The following is a 27714-nucleotide window of genomic DNA, read 5'->3' as shown; positions in this document are numbered from 1 at the left end:
CAGCCATGCATTGTATCTTGGATCAGTCTGTCCCAATAAAGATTTAGCCCCAGTGGTGAGTGCTATTTATCAATTATTGCATATTTTTTATCCTGTATATGGCATGTTCCATTTTACAGAGTTTTCATAGGCCAGTCGAGGGAACTCCAAGTGCTACGAACTGTCAATTGCTTTGAAGCTAATAAGAGACTACAAGCATCCCTGTCAGTTATTATAGAAATATTTTTGCTGCATTTCCAATGGAAATTTAACTTAAAGCCCTTATTGCACAATAAAATATCTATAGATTCCCCCACCTACCATGTGCCATGTAAAAATTGTGTTACCTCTACTAATTGCTATTTAGGTAATTGCATTGTATCTTCACTCCAAAGGTAAGCTATATTCAGTATTCCTAAGAGGTTTGCTCTAAACTAAATTTAGACAAAATAAAGAACTGAGGCCGTATTACTGATCTGAATGTAATGAATCACTTTTATTGGTAAAATATATGCATATTACAGAGCAAGATTGAACATGCCATGATAAATCAGTTAGATAAATTTTGTGCTCCCCATATCTTTGTATGGGTGTCATATGTGTCCATAAGGGATCTGTAATACCGCCATGTGCATGAACCCATATTTACATTTACATTGGATCATTGCACAAGTTTAAGCTAACCTGGTCTGGGTCCCCCTCTGTCCTTTGGCCCCATAGTAGGCACAAAGTCTGCCATGATGATGATAATTTGTGTTCTTGGTGCAGACAAGTCTGTACAAATTAGAGTAAATACCGTATATACTCGAGTATAAGCCGACCCGAATATAAGCTGAGGCCCCTAATTTTAACCCCAAAACCCAGGAAAAATTATTGACTCGACTATAAGCCTAGGGTGGGAAATACATCATCCCCCATGTAATCATCCAGACCCCCGTCATCATCCCCCCCCCCTTCATCATCACTCCCTGTCAATCCTGTCATCAGTGGTCTTCAACCTGCGGACCTCCAGAGGTTGCAAAACTACAACTCCCAGCATGTCCGGACAGCCGATGGCTGTCCGGGCATGCTGGGTGTTGTGGTTTTGAAACCTCTGGAGGTCCGCAGGTTGAAGACCACTGCGGCCTTCGTCGTCATCCAGCCCCCCCCTCCCCCTTTTGTTTTGTACTCACCTCCCCTCGGCGGGACATTAGGGTGAGCTGGTCTGGGCCATCTCTGCTGCAGGGACCGTCCGGTGGGGATGGGTAGTCGTTGCGGGCTGTCCATTTTCACCGGGGGGGCCTCTTCTCCGCCATCGGCTGTCCGTGCATGCTGGTAGTTGTAGTTTTGAAACATCTGGAGGTCCGCAGGTTGAAGACCACTGCGGCCTTCGTCATCATCCAGACCCCGTCATCATCCCCTCCCTCCCCACTTCATCATCACCCCCTGTCAATCCCTTCATCAGTGGTCTTCAACCTGCGGACCTCCAGATGTTGCAAAACTGCAACTCCCAGCAAGCCTTGCTGGGAGATGTAGTTTTGCAACATCTGGAGGTCTGCAGGTTGAAGACCACTAATGAAGGGATTGACAGGCGGAGTTCACTTGAGTATAAGCCGAGGGGGGGAGTTTTCAGCACGAAAAATCGTGCTGAAAAACTCGGCTTATACTCGAGTATATACGGTATTATTATCATTGCATAAAATACATTGTATTGATCCTCTCTAGTCAATAGGATATGTGGCATGGATTTGTATATATCCAAGGAGCCAATAGCCATGTTCCTTTGGTAATTGATCCTAATTTATTGAAAATATTTCTCCTACCTGTCAATATGGTGCAGAATATTGCTGCGTCTGTGGTATCACGTTCATTCACTTGAATCTGTACTAGGGAAAATAGTCCAGCACAAATTTCCATCCAATAAAGTCTCCCAAAAAAGTGGAGCACAAATAGGATCCCCTGAATGCAACCAAAGAAGAAAAACTTCCAGCTCCAATGGATAAAATGTCAAACGTTATTTATATTTCAATTAAATGTAATCACCGACAAGATGTATAGTCCTTATTTCTCCCTGTTCTTTGCATTGACCATATGCCAGAACAACAGTGCCAGAATAACAGTGGTATGGACACTGCTAGGCCATTTTGAAATGCTTTTAATGGGGGTTTTTTTTTTTTTTTAAATCAACTGGTGCCCAGAAAGTTAAAGATATTTGTTAATTACTTATATTTAAAAATCTTAATCCTTCCAGTACTTATCAGTTGCTGTATGCTCCAAAGGAAGTTCTTTTCTTTTTGAGTTTCTTATCTGTCTGACCAGAGTGCTCTCTGCTGACACCTCTTTCAGGAACTCTCCAGCTCTGGACAGCAGAGAACACTTTGGTCAGACAGAAAATAAATGAAAGAAGAAAAGAACTTCCTGTGCAGTATACAGCAGCTGATAAGTACTGGAAGGGTTAAGATTTTTGAATAGAAGTAATTTACAAATCTGTTTAACTTTCTGGCACCAGTTGATTTAAAAAAAATTTTTTTTTCCACCGGAGTACCCCTTTAAGGTACAACTAAGCAAGACAGGGATAGTGGGGGAGAGAAAGCCCCATATATAATTTGTATCAATCTTATATGCCACATTATTGAATAAAAATAACAGGAATAAAATCCCTCAAAAATCATATAACAGTAAGGGTGCATGCACACCACGTTTTTGCTATTCAGTTCCCGGATACGGTTTCAAGTTAAAAACCGCACAGAACCGTATAGAAAACCGTATGTCAAACTCATCATCCGATCTAGTCCCTTTTGCGTCTTATAAGTTTTTTTTTCCAGTTTTTTACCCGTACCCAAAACCGTAGAGTACTAAGTTTTTTGGTCAGGGTGAAAAACTGTATTAAACCGCATACGTTTTTTTAAAACATGGGAGTCAGTGGGAACCGTACAGAACGGTATGTGCGTACGGTTCCATCCGGTTTGTACCATACGGTTTTTGACTTTGCGCAGTTTTTTTTCTTGGAATTTCAATCAAACAAGTGAAACTTTATTCATAATGGAGTGAAAAGTTAAAAACGTATACGTTTTTTTTCTTAAAAACGCATGCAACATCACTTTTCAAACAGTATACGGTTTTTAACCGTATCCAGGTTGAAATTTGTACACACGTTTTGATACGGTTTTGAGGAATCCGTTTTTTTTTTCAAACTCTGTTTATTGAAAGGATTTTCAAAAATGTTTCAATAAAAGGAAACAGCAGTCAGGATAATAATGCAGGTATGCGAACAGGAAGAGGGTCGCTCCGGACCCTAGAGGCACAAAAACAAAGATAATATACAATCACAATCCAAACCTGTGAAACAAATCAGTACGTATTCGACATAGTGCAATAACACTCCCACACACAGGGGCGTCCCACCCCTAGCGCACATAACATCCACCCAAACACACAGACCCACACATCCATACAACAACAAAAAGAGGGGGGGGGGAGGGGAAGGGGGAGAAGGGAAAGAAAGGAACAAATAAAAGCATGAAAGAGGTAACTGTAGAAGAAGAGAATAGAGGCACGCAAGAATCATCCCCTGTCATCTGAAAGGCGGAGTGGGCCCAAAGTGTTGCTGAGGGAAGCCAAAGAGTACCATTCCGTGTGGTGGAACGGCAGAGGAATCCGTTTTTCATCAAAAACCTGATACGGGAACTGTATTGCAAAAACGTGGTGTGCATGGACCCTAAAGTGGTAATGCAATATCATGCCACAGCCAAAGCATAGAAGCCCATTTGAGGCAAAATTAGAGGGAAATTAGAGGGAATATGACTAGATAGACTACTAGTTGTCGGTGAAAGTTCTCAGGTATTGCAGACATTCTGGACATCTTGACCTGCATTATTATCTTGCAGACCAAGATCCTGAATGTCTCGCTAGAGTAGAGCGACCATGACATCTCTGACAGGGGTTGTTGAGGCAGTGGAGGCATGAAAGGCCATTGCAGTATACCGATCCACAAGATGTTGAAGGATTTGCTGAAGCCCGGTATGTCCTTTAGGTGATAGGGGAAAGAAAGCCCTACCTTCTGATTTAGATATATACATATATATATATATATATATATATATATATATAAATATATATATATATACATATATATATATTTTTAAAAAAGAGATGCGCTCTTAGTGGAGAATCACAAGGTGGATTGGCGTGTGAGCGTGTCTTTTGCACCTTACCGTGTAGCGTTGTGCTGAGGGCACAACACCTTGATGAGCTTGTAGACTCGCTGGGGTTTGTAGTCAAAAGTACGGGCGGCAGCCTGGGCGTCCTTCACCGTGACCTCCAGGTCGTGGTGCAGCAATAGTGAGAGGAGAACCAAAAGAGTAGGACTTGCTTGACCCTTTGCGCCCATTCCCCAAACACCAATTCCAGCCGATAGTAATTCATTAAAACAACTGGCCTTTATTGGTACAAAAGCGGGGTGCAACACCAACACGTGTTGCACCCCTCTTTTGTACCAATAAAGGCCAGTTGTTTTAATGAACTACTATCTGCTGGAATTGGTGTTTGATGAATAGGCGCCAAGGGTCAAGCAAGTCCTACTCTTTTGGTTCTCCTCTCCCTACTTTCTGATTTGCCACTAAAAGAGGTATCCCCATGAATATGGATCTCGAACACTGGTTGTCTTCTTGCTTTCTGACTTTGTGGTGGACTTTATACTTGACTATAAAATGATGAAACACAGAACATTGGGCAGTCTATTAGCATCCATATTGTGAAGACCAAGAGTCCAATGGAAAAATGAAGATAGAAAAAAATCGTTGCACTCACCATGTTTTGAAGGTGGAAGTAAAGCAGGTTTTATTCATGCGTGCTGTACATACAGGTAGAGAGGAAGGGAGCGGACATCAACTCCGTGGAGCTGATCAAGAGCGACGAATCGTTTCGCAGGAAGTCTGCTTGTTCACGCTGCAGTGCTGAGCTGATCAAGAGCGACGAATAGTTTCGCAGGAAGTCTGCTTGTTCACGCTGCAGCGCTGAGCTGATCAAGAGCGACTAATCGTTTCGCAGGAAGTCTGCTTGTTCACGCTGCAGCGCTGAGCTGATCAAGAGCGACGAATCGTTTCGCAGGAAGTCTGCTTGTTCACGCTGCAGCGCTGAGCTGATCAAGAGCGACGAATCGTTTCGCAGGAAGTCTGCTTGTTCACGCTGCAGCGCTGAGCTGATCAAGAGCGACGAATCGTTTCGCAGGAAGTCTGCTTGTTCACTCTGCAGCGCTGAGCTGATCAAGAGCGACGAATCGTTTCGCAGGAAGTCTGCTTGTTCACGCTGCAGCGCTGAGCTGATCAAGAGCGACGAATCGTTTCGCAGGAAGTCTGCTTGTTCACGCTGCAGCGCTGAGCTGATCAAGAGCGACGAATCGTTTCGCAGGAAGTCTGCTTGTTCACGCTGCAGCGCTGAGCTGATCAAGAGCGACGAATCGTTTCGCAGGAAGTCTGCTTGTTCACGCTGCAGCGCAGCGTGAACAAGCAGGCTTCCTGCGAAACGATTCGTCGCTCTTGATCAGCTCCATGGAGCTGATGTCCGCTCCCTCCTCCCTTCCTCTGTACCTGTATGTACAGCACGCATGAATAAAACCTGCTTTACTTCAACCTTCAAAACGTGGTGAGTGCAACGATTTTTTTCTATCTTCATTTTTGCATGGATATCTCTCGCTTTTCTCCTCGTGAGCACCGCCACGTATCCCAGCAGTCTGGTCCAGCCAGATTTCAAAGACATTCTTTTTTCCAACAATTGTACTGTATTCTTTTTTTTTCATTGCAACACAATTTTTTGCATCGGCAGTTACTAACTCTTTTCGCTACTCACTGCTGGTTGTCTCTTTTTTTCTATAAGACTCAAGAGTCCAATGGGCCTACCTATTTACAAGGTAGTGTTGGCACAAGGTCCCGGCAGGAAGTTGACCAAGTTCTGTAGTGTAGGAATGAACTGAGCAGAGGACAATGATTCAAGGATTCCTCTTACACGTATGTTGTTGTGGCCATAACGATTTTCATGATTCTTTGCTAAACAAAACAACATGGATTTTATGGGAGTGCTGTTCAAGGGTTCTGAACTTGGTCTGTGAGTTAAGATAGATTATTCTTGAGAGACAGAAAGGAGGAAATAGACTCTTGTCAGGTAATGTGTGACCAAATTCATGTGGCACCATGTTGGAAGATTTTGTACTGTTAGGGTGTGTTCACACTACGCAATTCCTGTGGAATTCCGCGCGGTGAACTTTTACATCAGTGTGCATGCCAGACCCGTTCACACTGAGCACTTTCAATGGTGGAAAATTCCGCCGCTGAAATTGTTCCGCACAGAGAATGAACATGTTCATTCTGTGTGCAGAATTCCGCGAGCACTGCATAGCTGTCAATGGTGATGGCACAGTGCAGCGGGGTCCTACCGCCAACGGGGGCTGCCAGGCAGAATCTCCGCTTGCTGAATTCCGCTTGCAGAATGATTTCAGCAGGCATCCTGGTCCGGTCCCCAACCGGCTAGCGGCGGGGATCGGAATTCGCACGGACATATCCATACGCCCTACGTCCTTAAGGACTCGGGATGCAGGGCGTATGCATACGCCCTGCATCCTGAACAGGTTAAAGGGGTACTCCGATGGAAACCTTTTTTTTTTTTTTTTAATGAACTGATGCCAGAAAGTTAAACAGATTTGTAAATTACTTCTATTAAAAAATCTTTACCCTTCCAGTACTTTTTAGCAGCTGTATGCTACAGAGGAAATTCTTTTCTTTTCTTTTTAAATTTCTTTTTTTGTCTTGTCCACAGTGCTCTCTGCTGACCCTCTGTCCGTGTCAGGTACTGTCCAGAGCAGCATAGGTTTGCTATGCGGATTTTCTCCTGCCATGTTCCTAATATGGGCATCAGGTGTCAGCAGAGAGCACTGTGGAAAAGACAAAAAAGAAATTCAAAAAGAAAAGAGTTTCCTCTGTAGCATACAGCTGCTAAAAAGTACTGGAAGGGTAGAGATTTTTTTAATAGAAGTAATTTACAAATCTGTTTAACTTTCTGGCACCAGTTGAAAATGTTTTCAACTGGAGTACCCCTTTAAGCTTTGGTGTCTGTTGTGTTATAGTGCTGACACTGCATCACAGGATATGCTCAGAAGGGGAATAAAAATTGGCACATGCATAGCCTGTGCATTTATACAGGACACTGCTTTCTTTGATAATAGCATTTGAATCACAAATTGAACATAGAGCCTGCTTTTTAGACCACAAAGGTTTCTACGTAGTTTTTAGGCTTCCCTTGTGCCTCTATTTCAGTGGTTCCCAACCTTTTTTGGCTCGGGGCACCCCTCGACAAAAATATTTTTTGCAGGGCAGCCCTACCGAATAATGTTCGAACCTTTTTTCCCACAAATACCACGTCTCACACACAAAACCTCCAGCAGCCTCACACACACACACACACACACACACTGCCTCCAGCAGCCTCACACACACACACACACACTGCCTCCAACAGCCTCACACACACAATGCCTCCAGCAGCCTCTCACACACACACACACACACACTGCCTCCAGCAGCCTCACACACACACACACACACAATGCCTCCAGCAGCCTCTCACACACACGCACAAAGCCTCCAGCAGCCTCAAACACACACACAATACCTTCAGCAGCCTCACACACACACACACTGCCTCCAGCAGCCTCACACACACACAAAGCCTCCAGCAGCCTCACACACACACAAAGCCTCCAGCAGCCTCACACACACACAATGCCTCCAGCAGCCTCACACACACACACAATACCTTCAGCAGCCTCACACACACACACACACACACACACACTGCCTCCAGCAGCCTCACACACACACACACGCACAAAGCCTCCAGCAGCCTCACACACACACATACACACACACACACACACTGCCTCCAGCAGCCTCACACACACACGCACAAAGCCTCCAGCAGCCTCACACACACACACACGCACAAAGCCTCCAGCAGCCTCACACACACACACACGCACAAAGCCTCCAGCAGTCTCACACACACACACACACACACAATGCCTCCAGCAGCCTCACACACACACACACACACAATGCCTCCAGCAGCCTCACACACACACACACACACACACACACACACAATGCCTCCAGCAGCCTCACACACACACACAATGCCTCCAGCAGCCACACACACACAATTTTGTGCATGTGTGGGAGAGAGCTTGAAGGCATTTAAGGGTATGCTGTGTGTGTGTAAGTGTGCATGTGTGTGCGTGCATCTGCATGTGTGTGTGTCTGAAGCATTTTGTGCATGTGTATATGGGGCTGATGGAGGCAATATGTGTGTATGTGAGGCTGCTGGAGGCATTTTGTGTGTATGGCTGCTGAAGACATTGGCCCTCATTTACTATTCTAAACCCGACTTGTTTGTCGGGTTTTTATGTCGCAGACATCGTGCGCCAGTCTGCGACACGATGCAACATTTTTTCCCGACGGACCTGATGTGGATTCTCCCAAACCCGAAAAAGGGGCGTAACCCGACATTTCTGAGCTTTCCCACGTATTTATAAAGGTTTCCAACCCGAATTTGTTCAATTGTTGTGGATTTTTCCCGACAACTCAGAGGAGTTGGAAACCAAAACCAACAAAACCCACGTGCGACAAACAGGATGCGACATAATAATAAATACCAGGGGGAAAAAGCAGTCGGGTAAGAAAGCAAGATAGACTTACAACCCGATTTTCTAAGTAAATGAGGGCCAATGCCTCCAGCAGCCTCATATACACATGCACACAATGGCCCAGATTTATCAAGCTGCGTGAGAAAAAATAGAATGATTTTCCCACAGGGACCAATCACAGTTCAGCTTTCACTTAACCAGAGCTCCTTAGCTGAGCTGTGATTGGCTGCTGTGGGAAAATCACTCTATTTTTTCTCTCACACAGTTTGATAAATCTGGGCCAATGTCTCAAGCTTCTTCCACTCACACACATTTGCCTTCTGCCTAATACCTACCTACTACCTACTATTGCCTCCAGCTAACCAACCACTCACCCCTTTTGCCTTCAGATACCCACATTGCTTCCAGCTACCCACATTGTCTCCTGCCTCCCAGCTACCCACCCACATTGCCTCCAGCCAACCTCTTTGCCTTCTGCCTCTCACTTTGCTTCCAGCCACCCCCCTGTCTCCTGCCTCCCAGCCACCCACATACAGTAGCATCCAGCCACCCACATTGCCACCTGCCACCCACATTGCCACCTGGCTCCCAGCACTATTGCGTTCATTCACCCCCCTGATATTTCCTCCATTCACCCCCTATACCCCTCGCTATTGCCTCCATTCACCCCCCCCCTATATCTCACTATTTCCTCCATTCCCCCCTCCACATTTCGCTATTGCCTCCATTCACCCCCCCACCCCCGCTATTGCCTCCAATCACCCCCCTTGCTTTTGTCTCCATTCACCCCCACCCCTCGCTATTGCCTCCATTCATCCCCCCCACCTTTCGCTATTACCTCCATTCACCCCACCACCCCTCGCTATTGCCTCCATTCACCCCATCTCTATTCCCTGCATTCATACCCCACCACCCCTCGCTATTTCTTCCATTAACCCCCCCATCCCCCGCTATTGCCTGGATTCATCCCCACCCCACCCCCCCTTTTGCCTCCACTACTCACCCCTTTTGCATTCAGATACCCACATTACTTTAGCTCAGGGGAGGTGAACGTTAACTTAACTTCATGAAGGACACTCCACACACCTGACAATCACCCCCAGATCCTCACCACCAAACCATCCTTCAATCCTTTTAAGTCCCATAGTGTTTCAGGACCAAATCATGTAGGCCATGCCACAAGGTAGCCATTCCCCTACTACATATACTGTGGTAACTAATCCAATTCAAGCCGAAGCTCAAATCAGCCCCTCCTTGACCCAGGTACATCCTTCCCCAAAGTAGATGTCTCAGAATGAAAGCAGCAGAAAACCTACTAATAAGATGAATAGATGGGGTAGCAAAAAAGGGGGAGGTCATTATTATGGGGGACTTTAACCATCCTGATATAGACTGAGAAGCTTAAAACTGCAGCTGGAGAAAATAATAATAAAGGACAATTACCTTTCACAACTAGTGCAGGACCCAAGAAGAGGGGGGGCACTTCTGGACATTATACTAACCAATATGCAAGATAGGTATATGAAGGAGAGGTAAGCAGTCATCTTGGGAATGGTGACCACAACATAATAAATTTTTGTTTGAAAATGTTGGCCCCTTAAGAAATGTATCTGGACTTTTGTAAGGCATTTCATACTGTGCCACATAAAAGGTTAGTACATAAAATGAGGATGCTGGTACTAGGGTAGGACACATGTTTCACCTTGCCTGGGTGTTAGAAACAACAAAAAATAGATTCAATTGACTAAGTTACTTGTAAAGAAGGGTTTGTGTCAGGAAATGAGGTGAAATGGATGTAATTCTGGTGTACCTTTCAGTCCCTATAGACAGGGGGCAAAATAGAAACATTTTGACCTTTGTATTTACCATATTCTTTTCTGTATGCCCAATTAGATAATCTTTAATTAAGACAGGGATGCCCCGAATGGAACCCTGTCTATTTCCTAAATCCCAGAGCCACACTTGAGGAGATGTTCTTTCCATTAGAGGACTCAATAAACATTGACTGGCATTGTCTTTACTGACTGCAAGCTTTCAGTAAAATGGATGGTTATCTGCTTCACTGTGATCTTTATTGTCTTCTTTTGGACCACATTGTCTTGACATTTCCAATCATGCCACCTGTCACAAAATAAAAAAAAATATCTAAAATTGATATATGGTCCATAAAAAGGTCCATCTTACCCTCTTTCCTCTGGATGGTAATCGCACATGTCACTTATACGGCACAAGTAGTAATCTGTGACATGTAACAGTGGCAGCCATTGCACTTCTACAAATGGCCACATTGTTCCTATCAGTGCCTGTTATGTTGTGTACATAAACTATATCCATATGTTTCCTTACCTCTTACGTTCTCATTTTGACTGGATAAAAGATCTCTTGAAGCTTCTTAAAGGGGTAAACTAAACAAAACTACCCTCAGGGTAGTGAGAGGCCAAAAGACAAAACTAACACACTAAACCCCAGGGCCATTGCCTCTTGAGAAAGCCGCGGAGGCGGCGAAACATGTAGAGGCGGCAATTGTGTTTGTTTTTAAGTGATTCCAGAATGTTACTCTTCATATAAATAGCCACTGCAGGGCTACTTTTGGAGAAATAGCGGTGACTATTCTCTTAACTGTGATGCAAACACTCGGTACACCTGGCATCAGTTTTAAATCTTTATTAGTTTCTTTGGGATCTTTTACTAGTACCTAATAAAAGTTATATTTTAGGGGGTAAGCAATAGGGGTATTATACCCCGGGCTTTGGCCCTGGAGTTTAGTGTGTTAGTTTTTTCTTAAAGGGGTACTCCACCCCTAGACATCTTATCCCCTATTCAAAGGACCCCAACAATCTTGGCTGGTTCACCCCAGACATTTGGTGCACGTAGCAAACTTTGCTCCATGCTGGATGACTGGCAAAGCGAAGGGTTGTGATGTCATGGCCATGCCCCCTCAATGCAAGTCTTTGGGAGGGGGCGTGGCATGTCACACCCCCTCCCATAGACTTGCATTGAGGGTGTGTGACCGTGATGTCACGAGTGGATGTGGCCATGACCTCACGAGCCTCCGCCCCTGAACCAGATGGCTTAGATGGGCTGATGTCTCAAGCTCAAGGAGCTTTACCCAGCTACATGGAAGACTCCATGTTTGGATGCTTGTAACTCGTAGAGGTTAACTAAAGTGGAGAAAGTGCAAGCAGTGGTGCTTTGCAGTTAGGTGAGATAGACAAAACAAAATCAGAACAGCACTATCCAGTACCATTAGGTGTCATTGGGTACTGTCCAATTGCCCAACTTCTTAGTCTGCCCTTGAACACTTTGTTTATTTCAGATGAATTGTGTGTGGTATCAGTTCCATGTGTGATGAAAACTCAACTCTTTGCTACACCATGCACTTCTCTGGATGCTTTTAATCATTAAAATCTTATTTTTTGGATCTGATCCTATGGTTACATCATTTCAGTTACAGAGACATGAGAAACCAAACAACTCGTGACTCTGGTATTTGGCACTTGAAATGTGTGAATCTTATAACACAGGGCTTGAAGATTTATTTTTTATTTTTTTCATTTAAATAATTTGGAAACTTTTGGAAATTATTCTTCATTATATCTATAGCAACAGCTGAATCTCAAGAGTATTAGAATTTATTGATTAATATCAATCTCTGCCAGTAGGAGGACAATCTTTCCAGCAAGCTGATCCATGTAGATTCAATCCCTTAATCTGAATGTTTAAATTAAATGTCAAACTTTTAACATTTCATTTTTAGGTCCAAAATTCTGTGTTGGTTAGTTTCTTAAAAAATGCATATAGTAGCATCAAAGTTGGTACCTAGCCTGGTGCCAATTAATGTAATCCTCCCTATCTCCTGTGGGATAAATTAGCAGTGCAGGGCTGGACAGACTTTATAAACTTTTTGGACCCTACCCAAATATATCATGACTATGGCAAACAGTAAAGGTCTAATGTCAAGGTCACTTTTAGTGCCTAGGAAAACTTCACGTGAGAAATTGAACCTTTATTCCGATGCTTCCCCTCTGTACAAACGGTAGATGCAGTAAAATCGGAAGATGATAAGCATCTCTCTATATAGGACCTTCTTCCTGGAACTCCACAGCACAGCACTAAGGCTCCCTGGAGCCTAAGGGCTGTGCTGTGGAGTTCCAGGAAGAAGGTCCTATATAGAGAGATGCTTATCATCTTCCGATTTTACTGCATGTACCGTTTGTACAGAGGGGAAGCGTCGGAATAAAGGTTCAATTTCTCACGTGAAGTTTTCCTGCCATTTCATCTGAGTGACTCCGGGTCTCTCAGAAAGGACCTCTGCAGCAGCTGACCTCAAACCCCCCCAGCAAGTCTATGTGCCTTCATAGGTATTGTGCCCTCAGCACAATGCCATCTGGTAAGCCTCTATTTTTATTTGTGGGGCTATTACCTGGTTGGATCCTCTACACTAGGAGCGCACGTTCTTTTCTTTTATTCCTATACTTTTAGTGCCTAAGAGCCCAAGGCCCTGGGGTATAGTGACCCTTAATATACAGTTGTTGGGATACCTTTTGAACAACTCAAGTTTAAGGATGGGGATTGTGGAGCCCTTTTCACTCTTGTGGTTCATAATCTTCACCCTGACCACCATTTCTAGAATCTGCTGCAAAAGTTGTTACCAGGTGTGGTCTATCAGCCCCATTCTTACTGACAATTAACAGCAAGGAGGACCTGAAGTAGAAACAGTCCTTTACAGAGGTGTAGGTGTAGCATCTGGTCCTACAGTATGTGCCAAAGCTAAAACTGGGTCTTCCCCTTCAAAACACCATGGCAGCATCTTTTCTACCCAACCAGGGATTTATAGATTAGTAAATCCAGTAGTTGTTCATGTGGTCCCTTACCAAACTTGATGGTGAGCTCTCCAAAATAACCTTGAATTTTGTAGGGTTGGACACTGCTGTCACCATGATTAGCCACAGAATATAGAGACCACATGTACAGGAACCAGCAAGAATCTTGGCTCAGGCACTACATTAGGGTATGATGTGCAGATTATAGGGTTAAAAGTTAGCTTAGTAGCTATTATGGAATCTGTGGACTTACCTTAGTAACCCAGGTAACACTTTATGGCTTACATAGTAAACTAGTAAATAAGGTCCTTTTAGTATGTAAAGTTATGTAGTATTTATGTTATGTCTTATGGCCATCAATTATTTAGGAAAAATAAACTATTACCCAAGGAAAAAAACATGGTCGAACTAAGAGACTTACTTTATTGTTTTCCTTGGCCTTTTATAATCTCACAGCAGATTGATCTCAGAGCACAATATCTCTTGTAAATAATGTCCTCCAATGGATATAATTTAATTTTAGTCTTCCAGTGCTTCCTGTTCTGTAGACACAGGGCAATTGTAAACTGAAATGAAACATGCAAATTCCCTCCTGGATTTCACCAATCAATTATACCGAGTCTATTCAATTACTAGAGTGAAATCACTTTACAGATCTGCCTGGGCAAGTTTATTGTGTCTCCTATGGGTTCTGCCAATTTGGCCATGCTAGTGTCCCAAACTGTCCTCTGTTGTTGGAAAATAAATATTTAGATATAGGGGTTTATTATATAGTAATGGGGTGTATTTGGTATTAAAAACCTTTACATACTGTATGGGCATCTTAGAATGATGAGCTGTCAGAAAGATATAAATGTAGACTTTTAGGGGCCTATAACATGGGGCATGGGACCAATAGACCCAGAGATCAGTTTTTTGTCTAATTACAGGGTGTAGACAGGTTTAAAAATCCTTGTTCGTTGGCCGCACATCGCTCTGTGTTATAGGGCAAGTGTGACCAATGAAAGAGAAAGGGCCACAAGAACGATCCAGGGATCATCCGGCTTTCAGATAGCAAGCTTTGTAATAGGCTTAGTAAATAAGAGCCAGTCTAAAAGAATGGTGCTCATATAGGACAGCAGTCGGGCTGCTTATTACAGTCCTTATATGTGTGGAACTGGGTTCCATTTTGCCTTAGCCCATCACTAAATGCTCATCTTAGGGTTTTATGGAAAGAGGGGCAGCCTGTCACCCCAAGACTTCCAGGGAACCTTTCTTGAAAACTACAGAAAAACAATGGCAGATTAATGAATGCAAATGACTGAATGGTATTGCTGAGTGTTGTAAAAATGAGGCCATACTTTATAGGGGGTTCCACAAAAAAGCTACCCAATATTCAGCATCTAGCAAGGCCACTTATTCCTCCTTTCCACCTTGCGGAAATCCCTGTGGAGTGTTTAACATGGAACTGTCATGTAGAAATGCCCCTTGTTGTATATTGCGTGTGCGACTTTCAGGATGTGAATGCCTCCTTTTCTACTCTCTAAAGTCCCCACTCCCAAGTCCTGCAAATAGTCTAGAAATGGGGGCAAAATTTGACAAGGGGGAAGGAGGGGTTCCAAAGTTACACACTGTCCTGTTTGATTTATATAACTGTGTAGGGCCTGTTTTTAAGTCTGTTTAAAAGCAAATATCCAATATCATGAACTATATAACAAAACACTGTATGAATTATAATTAATAATATACATTTTTTTACAAATGGCAATTTATAACTTTGTTTTTTTCTTTGTTTTTTGTTTTTCCAGGAAAAATACCTTTCTGCGGAATGTGTAGTTTTAAAGCAGCATAGTGCTCCTTTCTTAGCTTAGCAGATACTCCATCTGTTCCTGGACCACATTACCAATGAGAGACTCTACCATGTTGCATACAGAGGGCAGTGCCTTACTAAAGGCGGTATGGCAGGGGAAATTCAGACTGACACGCCTTTTGCTGGAAGGAGGGGCTTACATCAATGAGGGCAATGCCCAAGGTGAAACTCCTTTGATGGCAGCCTGCTTAGCCAAATATGATGACCCCCAAAATAAGTCCCGAATGGTAAAATACCTTCTGGAAAATGGGGCTGATCCAAACATACCTGACAAGATGGGTAAAACGGCTTTAATGCACGCTTGCTGTAACCTGACTGGGGCAAGTGTGGTCTCAGTTTTGCTTGAACATGGTTCAGACCCCAGTATGAAAGACTATTCAGGTACATCTGCTCTTATGTATGCTCTTAATAAAGGTGACCGAGATACCTTAAGGGTCCTCTTGGATGCTTGCAAAGCTAAAGGCAAAGAGGTTATTATTATTACCACAGATACATCTCCTTCTGGGACCAAAAAGACAAAGCAGTATCTCAATTCTCCCCCCTCACCAGGAGTTGATGAAAAGCAATCTCCATCATTATGTATGTCTCCCTCTGACATTGACCTGAAAACATCGCTTTCCCCTGCAAGCGAGAAAGAAGAAGCCCGGGATGTTTTTAACTTCAATATGGGTACAAGGCTGACGTGCCCTACATCCAGCAAACTAGAAATTAAAATCTCCGATCACATACCTAGTAAAGGAAGAATGGTGAACAAAAAGCAACTGAAAAGGCTAAACTCTGAACCTTGGGGTTTAGTGGCCCCTTCTGTATTGGCTGCATCTCATCTTGCAGCACCTGCGGAGAAGCCTAGTGCTGAAGAATCAGAAGAAAATATCATTACCGAAATAAATAACTTGTCCATTACAAAGAGACCTTTGCTGTCTAGACGTCACAGCATAGAGGGTCAAGACTCGTCTTGCTTTAAAACCGGAGATCAGTCAACTGAGGAGGATCCCTCAGGCCCAGACTATTCTTGGGCTGACAAGGTCCATCTAAGCCACCTACATCAGCCACTGTCAAGACGCAACACAGCACCTGAGGCTCAGGAAACAACTAGTGCCACCTTGGCTCCGACCATTGGGGCCAACTTACGAGGAGTTCCTCATCATAAATTAACACGTATGGACCACTATGAATCAGACTCCCACCTCTGCCCTGATTCTATTCCCGGTTCTCCAGACTCAGGTCGTGTGTCATTAGAAAGGAGAAAATACAATGCTTCTCCTCTAACACTTTTTACCAGTTCCTCGCGGGAATCATTAGAGAGTATTCCCAGCGCTGTCTCTCCTATGACTGTCCGTCGTAGGACCCCCGGTCTTCTGGAAAGGCGAGGATCTGGAACTCTTCTTCTGGATCACATATCTCATACTCGACCAGGCTTCTTACCACCTCTGAACGTCAACCTCAACCCTCCAATTCCTGACATCAGAGCTAACGGAAAAGCTCCATCACCAGTTCATGGCAGTCAAAAGACACTGATTCCTGTGGCTCCAAGTTCTCCAAAACACTTTGACGCCAAAGCCAAGAAGAAGCTCATAAGGAGACATTCTATGCAAACAGAACAGATCAAACAGCTGGCCAGTTTTCAGAATCTTTTTACTCAGAATGAATCTGATAAGTAAAGAATTCTGAACATGGAAAACCAATATGGCTCTAACATGAAGAAAACCAATCAAAAGTAAATATGTAAATCTTCCAACTTAGTGGCTCATCGTGATATCCACAGGAGTATAAATGAACAGGAAGCCGCCTCCATCATGGTCACCCTTTTTCTTGATTGTTTCTCATCTCATGGGCTTTATGAAGATTTTGCACACACACGTGGGAATATCGGTGAATCTTGGAAATGTAGCATTTTGAAATTAGACCATTTAGGGGTCCTTTAAATAAAAATAGAGTTAAAATCTGCAAAAAAAAAAAAAAGATAAACTAAAGTGCTACCCTTCCTATGACTTTTGGGTACTTAAGCTACTAAGAAGATGGCCTGCATCATCGAAATGCTGTATAATTCTTAGTGTATGTTTTATATAAATTATGTGTAAAAACATCAATTGTAAATAGTACAATGTAAAATGGTCATGTAACGAAAAAAAATTATTTGCAGGGTATTAAACAGGGTCAGTCAGGAATGTTGATTTAAAGATATTTGCTTAAACATGTTGACCAGATGGTGCTTTACCTTAAATCCAAACCATATCTTCTAGCACCATCTCCTGGCAAACTAAGTAGCAGATTTTATTGTATTTTTTTTGTTATACAGTAACACATTTTATATATCGTCAGTAGAGTTTGAGAGGATTGTTTGCTGGAGCACTTATATAGGACAGAAAAGTTTATCTTCACACACATACATATATATATATATATATATATATATATATATATATATATATATATACACTAATAATTGAATGTATATTAGAGGAATTTTTTTTTGCTACAAATTTCCCAAAAAAAGAGCTTTACACTGGTGAGAATGTTACCAGTAAAGCACACACGGAATAAATAAAAATAAAGAGATGTATAACTAATGATAAATGAATGTTATGAAGGTACATTTTATTTTAAGAACACAAGAGATATTTTTAAAGAACAAGGGAATCAACCCCTTGTCCATGTTATAGTATCTTACAGCACTTTGCCCTGTCTACTCATGTATAAATGGAAATATATAAATATATCTATATAGCTATATCTAGAATGATAGAGATTAAGTACACACAGATGTGGTTTTGTAAACACATATTTATTAATATATACGTACACATACATGCACATGTGTATGACAAAAGCTACTTTAAAGATACCTAATGTTTTTGTTCTATACGGCATTTCTCTTCACAGAAGTTTACAGGTCCCGTCATGGTGCCCATTACTGTTCCCAAAAAGTTTAGAATTTCCGTAGCCATTATATGTAAGATTTGTTACACTTTCTTTAATTGTAATCAATGCATGCTAATACCAAGGTAAATAAAAACTGGAACAAGTAAAAAAAAAAAAAAAAAAGAAAAGAAAACAAAATACTATGTTACTATGTACTAGACAATAGTCAAGTGGGTGGAAAGTGGAAACCCCCTTTAAGCATTTTTGTATACCTCATTCATCCTCTGAAACAAAGAAAGTAAAAACAAAAATGCAGAGATCAGTAGAATAGTGATAGTATAGCTTATCTATATACCATAGTGTTCACTAAATGAGATTCTTACTGCTTACATTATTTGTTTTTAATATATGCTCTTCATGCCACACATAGGATGTCATTTCTTTATTTTTGTGCCTTATAATCATTTTACCAATTATTCTGTACCAACGACTTGTACCCCCTATCGACTACTTTTTTTTTTTTAAATTTTGCAGAATAAAATCTCACCAGAGCCATCTCGCTTAACTCATTTTAGTCATCCCTTTATTGGATTAAGGATCTTTCAGAAGGAGTCAAATTAATGTCATGCTTGTCTCATATCAGTCTTGCACTAAATTACACTGACACCCTTATGGCCACGAGGATGACTTATCAGATTGCATCATTATATAAACCATGGACATGGAGGCTAATAATTAAACACTTAGTTCGGGTCTCTAGATAGATTAAAATATTATTTCACGCTCAGAATAGTGTTTTTCAGATCTGAAATATTTCTAGAGTTGATAGTTTGTGATTTCTATTACACCTGAATCTATTATAAAACAGAATTCCCAGTATAGTCGAAGACGACTGCATCCTATCCTTTAGGAAGAACTCTTCATCAAAAACCTACCCCAGAATCAGGCAGTGCATAAAGAGGGTGTACAAGAATAGAAAACTTTTTATTTTTTTTGTTCTGTTTGTTTTTCAAAAACAGGGCCACCCCATCTATGGGCTGTGTCTGGCTTTGCAGCTCAATAAAGATTAACGGGAATGGAAATTAGAATTTTTTCTGGAACATACCTTTTGCTAAATACCTATGTACCAATGTTACTAGTCCCCTTTGCAGAAGTACAAGTAAGACTGGATCTGATGGAAACAGAGTCCCTTTTCTGGATGCACCTGTCCCATTTGTTTTTGACAAGGAACAGACATATAAAAGTACTGCATAGCAGAGATTGTAAATTATTAGTATAACATAAAGACAGATTTTCTGAATCCCAGGGACAATGACGTTTTGGATGGTCAATGTTGTGACATAAAATCTCTTACTTTCCTATCTCAGTGTTTCTCAACCAGGATGCCTCTGGCTGTTGCATGCTGGTAATTTTTGCTACTGCTGGAGGCACCCTGTTCCGGAAACACGCTCTTAGCCTAATGCATTTAGTTAGTGTTATATATTGCCACTGTTAAGTGCTTGCTTTAGCCTGTGTTATATACTCCAGAACTGCATTACAAGTCTGCAGAAAACAATCAAAAACCTTGTTGCCAGACACTTCCTAACATCTTAGAAAAAGTACTATAATATAGTAAGGCAGTGAGTTTATTCCTATTTCAGATGAATCTACACTGTCGGTTATATGGGCTTGGTCGGGCAGCAGTGGGGCTGCCTGGCTACTGGGTCATTCCCCCTGTGGGCATGGTGTCTCGGAGGCAGTGGTCACTGCCCGGCGCTACGCCAGTGTTGGGTTAGGGACCCACTCTGACTAGGTGGCCTTGATGTGGCGAGTGGGCTTGTACTTTTTGATCAAAATGTATACTAACAACCTGTTAGTTTTTTTTTAATTATGCTGAGAAGCAAGGAGATTAAAATACTAATGGTGGATGTGCGGCTGTGTTTCTCTATTTGTGCTGTCGGTCATATGTACTACACTTCCCAGAATGCAAATCACAAAAGTAACCTATGAAGCTGGAAAAGTTAGGAGATTTCAGGAGTTACCAGAAGAAGATGCCAGGGGCTGAAGTTTCACAACAGTGATTACATACGATGTTACCAAGAATTTTTTTTTACTTCAAATACACAAACCTCACATATGACCTAAAACAACCCTAAATAGCTGAACATTCTGGCTTAATGACATATTCCTCAAACAAGTTAAATCCAATGATTTGAATTATTGGTATATGTTTTAACAGATTCAAATATAGAATCAATTTATTGTTTGCATTTAATGTCTCAGGTCTTAAAATACGTATTAATCTTCAGTCAATAGGCAATGCCTACAGCCCTTACCAGGATTTGGACTTGGCGAATAGAAAGACTTGGAGGAAAGGATTGTAAAACCCCTTCAAGCTGGAAAGTCAACTTGTAGTTTGTCACATGATGTTGGTTGTTCCCAGTTAGCAGTATTTCAATTTTGAAAGGGAATGAGAAATGTTTGGGACACAACTGTAAGAAAATTGCTGTATGAAACCAAATTTACTTACAGAAAATTGAAAACCAGCACTTACAATTAAACATAAAATAGCAAGGTTAGTGGGGGCTAAAGGGAAGTGATAATAGAGTGTGGAGGATTGGATGAAAGTGATATTTTGTGAAATTCACCAATCTGCGTTGGCCAAGGAGATGATACTGGAATTTCGATCTGGTGTTATTCTGATGAAACATATAAAGATGATGTCTGAAAAAAACAATGACATTTCTGCACTTATTTACAATATGATATGAAGATATGTCAGGTAAAGGACCAGGGGAGTTGATTTCTTATTACAGTCCAGAATCTGTGATGGAAATGTATAATCTTGTGAAGCTGATCTACCAGCATTCTATGAGAAAGTTGGAACCAGCTTAGAATATATATATATATATTTTTACCTTTGGTGACATTCCCGTTTCAAGGAATTAAAACATCATAAAAGTTGAGGGGGAGCAGCAACATTTTTCAGTTGGTTGTTGTTTTTTTTTGCTTATTCCTCTACTTGACCTATAAAAACATTTGCCATTCCCTTCAAAGGATATAGAAATCCCTAAAAGTACAGTCCTAGCCAGTAAGTTCAGCTATTAAATGAATATTGTTTTGCATCTTAGATTAGTGTATTTTCTACAAAATAAGCCTTACAACACTCTTACTGCTGGATTTCGTATACTAAGAATGGAAAAAAGGACACATATTGGGCACTTGCTGATAATACAGTAGCTTTAAACATTGATCACCTTTCCTTAGGATATTTTTGGGGTCTGAAGGTATATGACCTCTTGCACGCCCCCACTGATCTACTATTTAAATAGGTGCTTGCAGGAGTTGGACTCCAGCCATCTAATACTTATCTTTAGCATAGGTTAGATCTGTGGGGGTCTGACCTATGTTACCCCCACAGATCAACTGTTGAAGATACTTCGCAACTTGCTCAAACAGCTAATGTTGGCGACCAAGACTAATATTCCACCCATCTAATACTGATCCTGAGGATAGGCCATCCATTTTTAAAGCCTATGTAATGATAATGAAGGATTTAAGGTAGGTCTTCACAGTTCATCCGATGACCTCATGAGCCTTCTAGTTTCCACAGGACTGTTCAGTTTTGTGAAATGAGAATTATAGATTCCTGAGCATAGTCCCAATCTGAGTGTTATATGGAGGAACAGAGAAAGGATTTTCCCGTTTTTTTGTTTTGTTACTAAAGCTAAAAAATTGTTTAATAAAAAAAAGTTCTGCAACTTTCTGGTGTATTTAAAAGGGTACCCCACCCCTAGATATGTTATCCCCTATTCAAAGGATAGAGGATAAGAGGGTCTAATCGCTGGGGACCCCCACGATCTCCGTGCTGCATCCGACGTTCTTTTAGAGCTTTGTGTTCAGCGCCAGAGGCTTGTGGCGTCACGGCCATGCCCCCTCAAGGCAAGTCTATCGGAGGGGGCGTGACTGCCATCACGCCCCCTCCCATAGACTTGCCTTGAAGGGCATGGCCGTGACGCCACAAGCCTCTGCCCCGCATCGCTAGTCATCCGGCACAGAGCAAAGTTCGCTCCATGCATCGGATGCCTGGGGTGCCACAGCGAATATCGCGGGGGTCCCCAGCGGCTGGACCCCCGCGATCAGTCATCTTATCCCCTATCCTTTAAATAGGGGATAAGATGTCTAGGGGCGGAGTACCCCTTTAATGTTTCAGTTCACCATTGTCATGATCTCTACTTATTGCCAGTGAAAGGGAACTTTCTTCTTAAGGTTCAAAAGTTAAAAACCCTACAAACCTTCTCTGGATAGAAGTTTGCCACAATTGTCACTATTCTAGTATGTTAACTGATAACTGTAGGATTGGCTTCTGTAACCCATGTCATCAGTGTCGGGAAGCCACTTCTGCCCACTCATTGTAACTGTAGTTGTACGTGTTGGCCATTCAGATGAAAAGCAGAGATCTCTCTATGATGCCCATATATCCGCATGGACTCCAGGGTGATACATTTTACATGAACACATTGTATCAGAATATCAGGTCAAGAGAGAGATTTTTGCCGCCAGACGCATAACTATTGGGGGTGCAGAGGCTGCAGTCGCACTCTGGAGCCTTTATTGTTAAAGGGGTACTCCGTTGCCCCCAGTGTTCGGAACATTTTATTCCGAATGCTGGGAGCAAGCGGCAGGGGTCGTGATGTCATGCTACACCCCTCAATGCAAGTCTATGGGAGGGGGCATGGTGGCCACCACGCCCCTCTCCCATAGAGTTGCATTGAGGGGATGTGGCTTGATGTCATGAGGGGGCGTGGCTGTGATGTCACGACCACTGCTGCCCACACCCAGCATTCTAAACTAACGCCAGATGCTGCACAGAGATCGTGGGGGGTCCCAGTGGCAAGACCCCCGCGATCAGACATATGGATAAGGGATAAGATGTCTAGGGGCGGAGTACCCCTTTAAAGAATATTCAATCCAAATTCAATATCCCAAAGGGGAGCTCTGTGATTTTGCCTTGGGCCCAGGATCTTCAAGTTTCACCATCTGGCAAACTGTTGAGGAACCTTTACACAAAGTATATTCGAAAGTTGTAGACAGAGTATACACAATTTGTTATTTACCGTATATACATTTTAAGTCCAGTTTCTATTGGTTAGAACCAATCATTAGCGGGACATGCAACGATATCCATCCATCACCAGGCATGTATGAGCACCATTACAGTACGATGTCACCTGGTCTGACTGGTCCTTCTCAGACTGAATGGAGCCAGGTAGTACATATATCCCCCTAGAGATTCCTGTGATTTTTCTTTTCCTGATGCCGTTTAGTACTAAAAACATTCAGAATATATATATATGAACAAAATAGAAAAACTCAGGTTATGGTTATAAAATCCGTCTGCACATGCGTTTTTATGTGTGGAAATGTATGTATAGCTATAGGTATGTACAAATAGATGATATATTCTGTGTGCGTAGATATGTACAGTGCGTGTAGATACAGTATATACTGTTGTGACATAGACAACTAAGACCTAGAACTTTCCAATGCATTTATGTCTTGTGTGCACAAGATGGTGCTGTCGCCTCACATCTCTAGAATATTTTAAACTAACTACTAGTAGAGGGGAAGGGGGGTATACAGCATATACAGTTATTGTTTTTTTTTTTTTTCTTCAGGTTTGGGGTATATAAAGATGAAATCCCTCTCTGTCTATGATTACATTTGCTGACTATGTAGAATATGAAGTTGTAAAATAAAAGAAAGAATTACATACTTTAACAGCCTTTGGTTTTTCTTTGTTTATATTTTAGTCAATTTTGGTTAATCAAGATTTTTTTTAAAGCAAAATAAGACAACGATATTGACATCACTATTCACAAATACAGGGACAAGCAAGAGGAAATATGCGCTTTGTGGTAACATAGAAAATTCCCTTGAAATACACACAAGAGCATCTACCAGTAGTTTACATTATATAAATCCATGTTAGGACATCATACTGAAAATGATGCCTCCTATAAGTACTTTTATAGCAGCCACATATTTGCATAATTGAATATAGATTAGAAAAATAAAAATGAAGAAAGAGAGATAGAAAGAAATGTCAACTGCAACAAAAAGGGGGGAGGGGAGGAGGATAAAGGGAAAACATAATGTGTAATTCCACTGGGTACAGAGGGGGTCTACAACTATATGGGGGCAGGGTAGTGGCCTACAACTATATGGGGGCAGGGTAGTGGCCTACAACTATATGGGGCAGTGTGGGGGTCTACAACTATATGGGGGCAGTATAGTGGCGTACAACTATATGGGGGCAGTGTAGTGGCCTACAACTATATGGGGGCAGTGTAGTGGCGTACAACTATATGGGGGCAGTGTAGTGGCCTACAACTATATGGGGCAGTGTAGTGGCCTACAACTATATGGGGCAGTGTAGTGGCGTACAACTATATGGGGGCAGTGTAGTGGCCTACAGCTATATGGGGGCAGTGTAGTGGCCTACAGCTATATGGGGGCAGTGTAGTGGCCTACAACTATATGGGGGCAGTGTAGTGGCCTACAACTATATGGGGCAGTGTAGTGGCCTACAACTATATGGGGGCAGTGTAGTGGCGTACAACTATATGGGGGCAGTGTAGTGGCCTACAACTATATGGGGGCAGTGTAGTGGCCTACAACTATATGGGGGCAGTGTAGTGGCCTACAACTATATGGGGGCAGAGTAGTGGCCTACAAATATATGGGGCAGTGTGGGGGTCTACAACTATATAGGGGCTCAAAGGGGGCCTACTACTGTATGGGGACAGCACACTACTATATAGGGGCAATATGGGGCACAGGAAGGCCTAACTACTAAATGGGAACACAAAGCGGGCGTAATTGCTGTGTCGGTCAATTCACATTGAATTTGTAAACAGTTGGGCATTGTGCTAGAGAAAGAAGCCTAAAATATTTGTCTGACAGGTTCAGGATTGCGGTCTAGGCAGGATAGTGAAGAAAAGGAAAAGGGAACCACTCTGATCAGAGAAGACATCACTTGTTATTAAAGGGGCCTGGGGAGGGGATATGGAGTACAGAAAAACATATGTCTTTAAAATAGAAGAAACTATATTCATTACAAACTTGGGAAAAATGGTGGGAACCACGGCTCTAGGCCATCCTTCATCTCCCAGTGATCTCCCAATAAAATATATAGCTTCTCAAAGTTGGTAAGAACCCGGGTTACGATATCGAGGCTTCTGAGAAAGCCCTCAAGTACCTGTGACCTTGCTGTAAAAGGGAATAGGGCTGTCTAGAAATAACATGGGACCCTCAGAAACTCCATGTAGGATCAGCAACCTATACGCATAGGGGAAAGAGAGTTATCTATCAGAGAAGTTATGAGTCCCACTCAAGAAGATACTGTAGGACTAGAGCCTATATATATCTCACATAAGGCAAGAAAAGATTTCAGAAATCCTGTAACCTAGAGGGAAGTTTTCCTATGTACAGGACCCCTCCAGCGCTTAGATATCGGGGATATGTAGAGTCAACTATAGTCACTTTGATGGAGATTTATCAAAACCTGTGTAGGGGAAATGTTGCCCAGTTGCCCATAGCAACCAGATTTATTCTTTCATTTTTTTAAAGTCCTCGGCAAAATGAAAGAAGCGATCTGATTGGTTGTTATGGGCAACTGGGCAACTGTTCCTCTGCACAGGTTTTGATAAATCTCCCTCTTTGTCTCTTTGACACTTACGGACAGAACATAAAATCCCCCAGTACAGATTCATAGGAAAAAAAATACAGGACTCCCAAGTTCCTATTGTTTTTATGTATTGTCATAAGACTCTGGGAGCGTCACCTTCTAATTGCTCTATATACATTTGCTCACCTGTTGCTTACCGTATTTTTCGCCGTATAAGACGCACTTTTTCTTCCCTGGGGGGGAAAAGTTGGTGCGTCTTATACGGCGAATACACCCCTATCGCGGTGGTCCCTGCGGCCATCAACGGCCGGGACCCGCGACTGATACAGGACATCACCAATCGCGGTGATGCCCTGTATTAACCCTTCAGACGCGGCGATAAAAGCTGACCACCGCATCTGAAGGGAAAGTGACACTAACCCCGCGGCGGTCCCGAACAGCCCGACTGAATAAAGTGCTTACAGGACACCGGGAGGGACCTTACCTGCCTCCTCGGTGTCTTCTCCGTTCAGGGATCCCCTGTATGGCCGGCGCTCTCCTTCCTCGTCATCACGTCGTTGCGTACGTGCGTCGGCGTGCGTAACAACGTGATGGCGGCGACGGAGAGCGAGGATACCCGTCCGGCAGCAGAGACGTTCCGGAGCGAGGGGGACCCTAGAGTCTTCTACAGACCTAGAGTGCAATGCTCTGCAGTCTGCACATACCCCTATGGGAGCTAAGAAAAAAAGCAAAAACCCCTTTCCCATTAACCCCATCCCTAATAAAAGCTTAAATCTCCCATCCTTTCCCATTTTTTAAAAATAAAATAATCTGAAAAAGATAAATAAACTTATATTGTATTGCCACGTGCGTAATTGTCTCAACTATTAAAAAATAATATTAATTAAATTGCACGGTTGATGGTATACACGTATAAACATACTAAAGTCCAAAATTTGCGCATTTTTGTATGCCATTTTTTTATGCCATAAAAAATAATATTAAAAAGCTATCAAAAAGTCCCATCAAAAACAAAAATGGTACCAATTAAAACTACAGACCACGGCGCCAAAAAAATTAGCCCTTACACGTCCCCGTATATGGACCTACAGAATAAATATAAGGTGTAATTTTTATCGAAAAGTGCACTGCGTAGAAATGAAAGCCCCAAAAAGTTACAAAATTAAATTTTTATTTAAGTTTCACCCCACAAATAAATTGACATGAGGAGTATGTGCAGAGCATTGCACCCTAGTGTCTGTACATTCCTATGTTAGCGGGAGCGGACCGGATTGGAGAAACATTTCAGTGGGAGCGGGTGGGATTGAAGAAAAATTTTAGCTGGAGTGGGCGGGATAGGACACAAATGTTGGGGGAGTGGAGCAAACACCCTACGGGAGCAGGCGGGATTGGTCAAAAAAATCACTGCAAGCGGGCGGGATTGAAAAAACAGCCCTGCGCAGGTCTCTTATCCAGTGCACCCTATTAAACACATTTTCAGCATCAAGAGACAGAATGCACAGACCCAAAGATGAGTTGTCTTTTTCTATCCAGAATGCAGAATCTGAGGCAGTATGTCAGCAAAAACTGTCGGCCACTTATAAAAAGCAGTTTACTTTAACAATCAAAGCAAGGTTTGCATTTCAATATACCTAAAGGAGTACTACGGGATGGGAAAATTGCCCGTCATACTGCCAAGTAAAAAAAATAAAGAGGTACATACCTTCCGTCGCTCCCCCGGTGCCTCTGGTAATCCGCTCTGGCCTCTGCCGCGATCCTCTTCCTGGTTGCTGGTGGTCAGTGAGTCATACTGCACTCAGCCAATCACCGGCCGCAGCCTCGGCCGGCGATAGGCTGAGTGGCAGTGTGAGGTTTTCGGCCC

At 42.5% G+C, this 27714-nt stretch overlaps 1 protein-coding gene across 1 annotated transcript in view; it reads left to right on the top strand.

Moving 5' to 3' along the window:
* Positions 1–18832, top strand: part of ANKRD34A (ankyrin repeat domain 34A) — a 28356-nt gene extending 9524 nt beyond the window's left edge. Inside the window, exon 2 of the mRNA XM_056546007.1 lies at positions 15261–18832. Coding sequence (XP_056401982.1) covers positions 15358–16983 — 1626 coding nt within the window. The 5' untranslated portion in view covers positions 15261–15357 and the 3' untranslated portion in view covers positions 16984–18832. The remainder of the gene's footprint in view (positions 1–15260) is intronic.
* Positions 18833–27714: the final 8882 nt, after the last annotated feature.

Source organism: Hyla sarda, chromosome 11 (genome assembly GCF_029499605.1).
Source record: "Hyla sarda isolate aHylSar1 chromosome 11, aHylSar1.hap1, whole genome shotgun sequence".
NCBI classification, from domain to species: domain Eukaryota; kingdom Metazoa; phylum Chordata; class Amphibia; order Anura; family Hylidae; genus Hyla; species Hyla sarda.
Note: the sequence above shows the minus strand (reverse complement) of the source record. Positions and strands in the feature narration are given on the sequence as shown.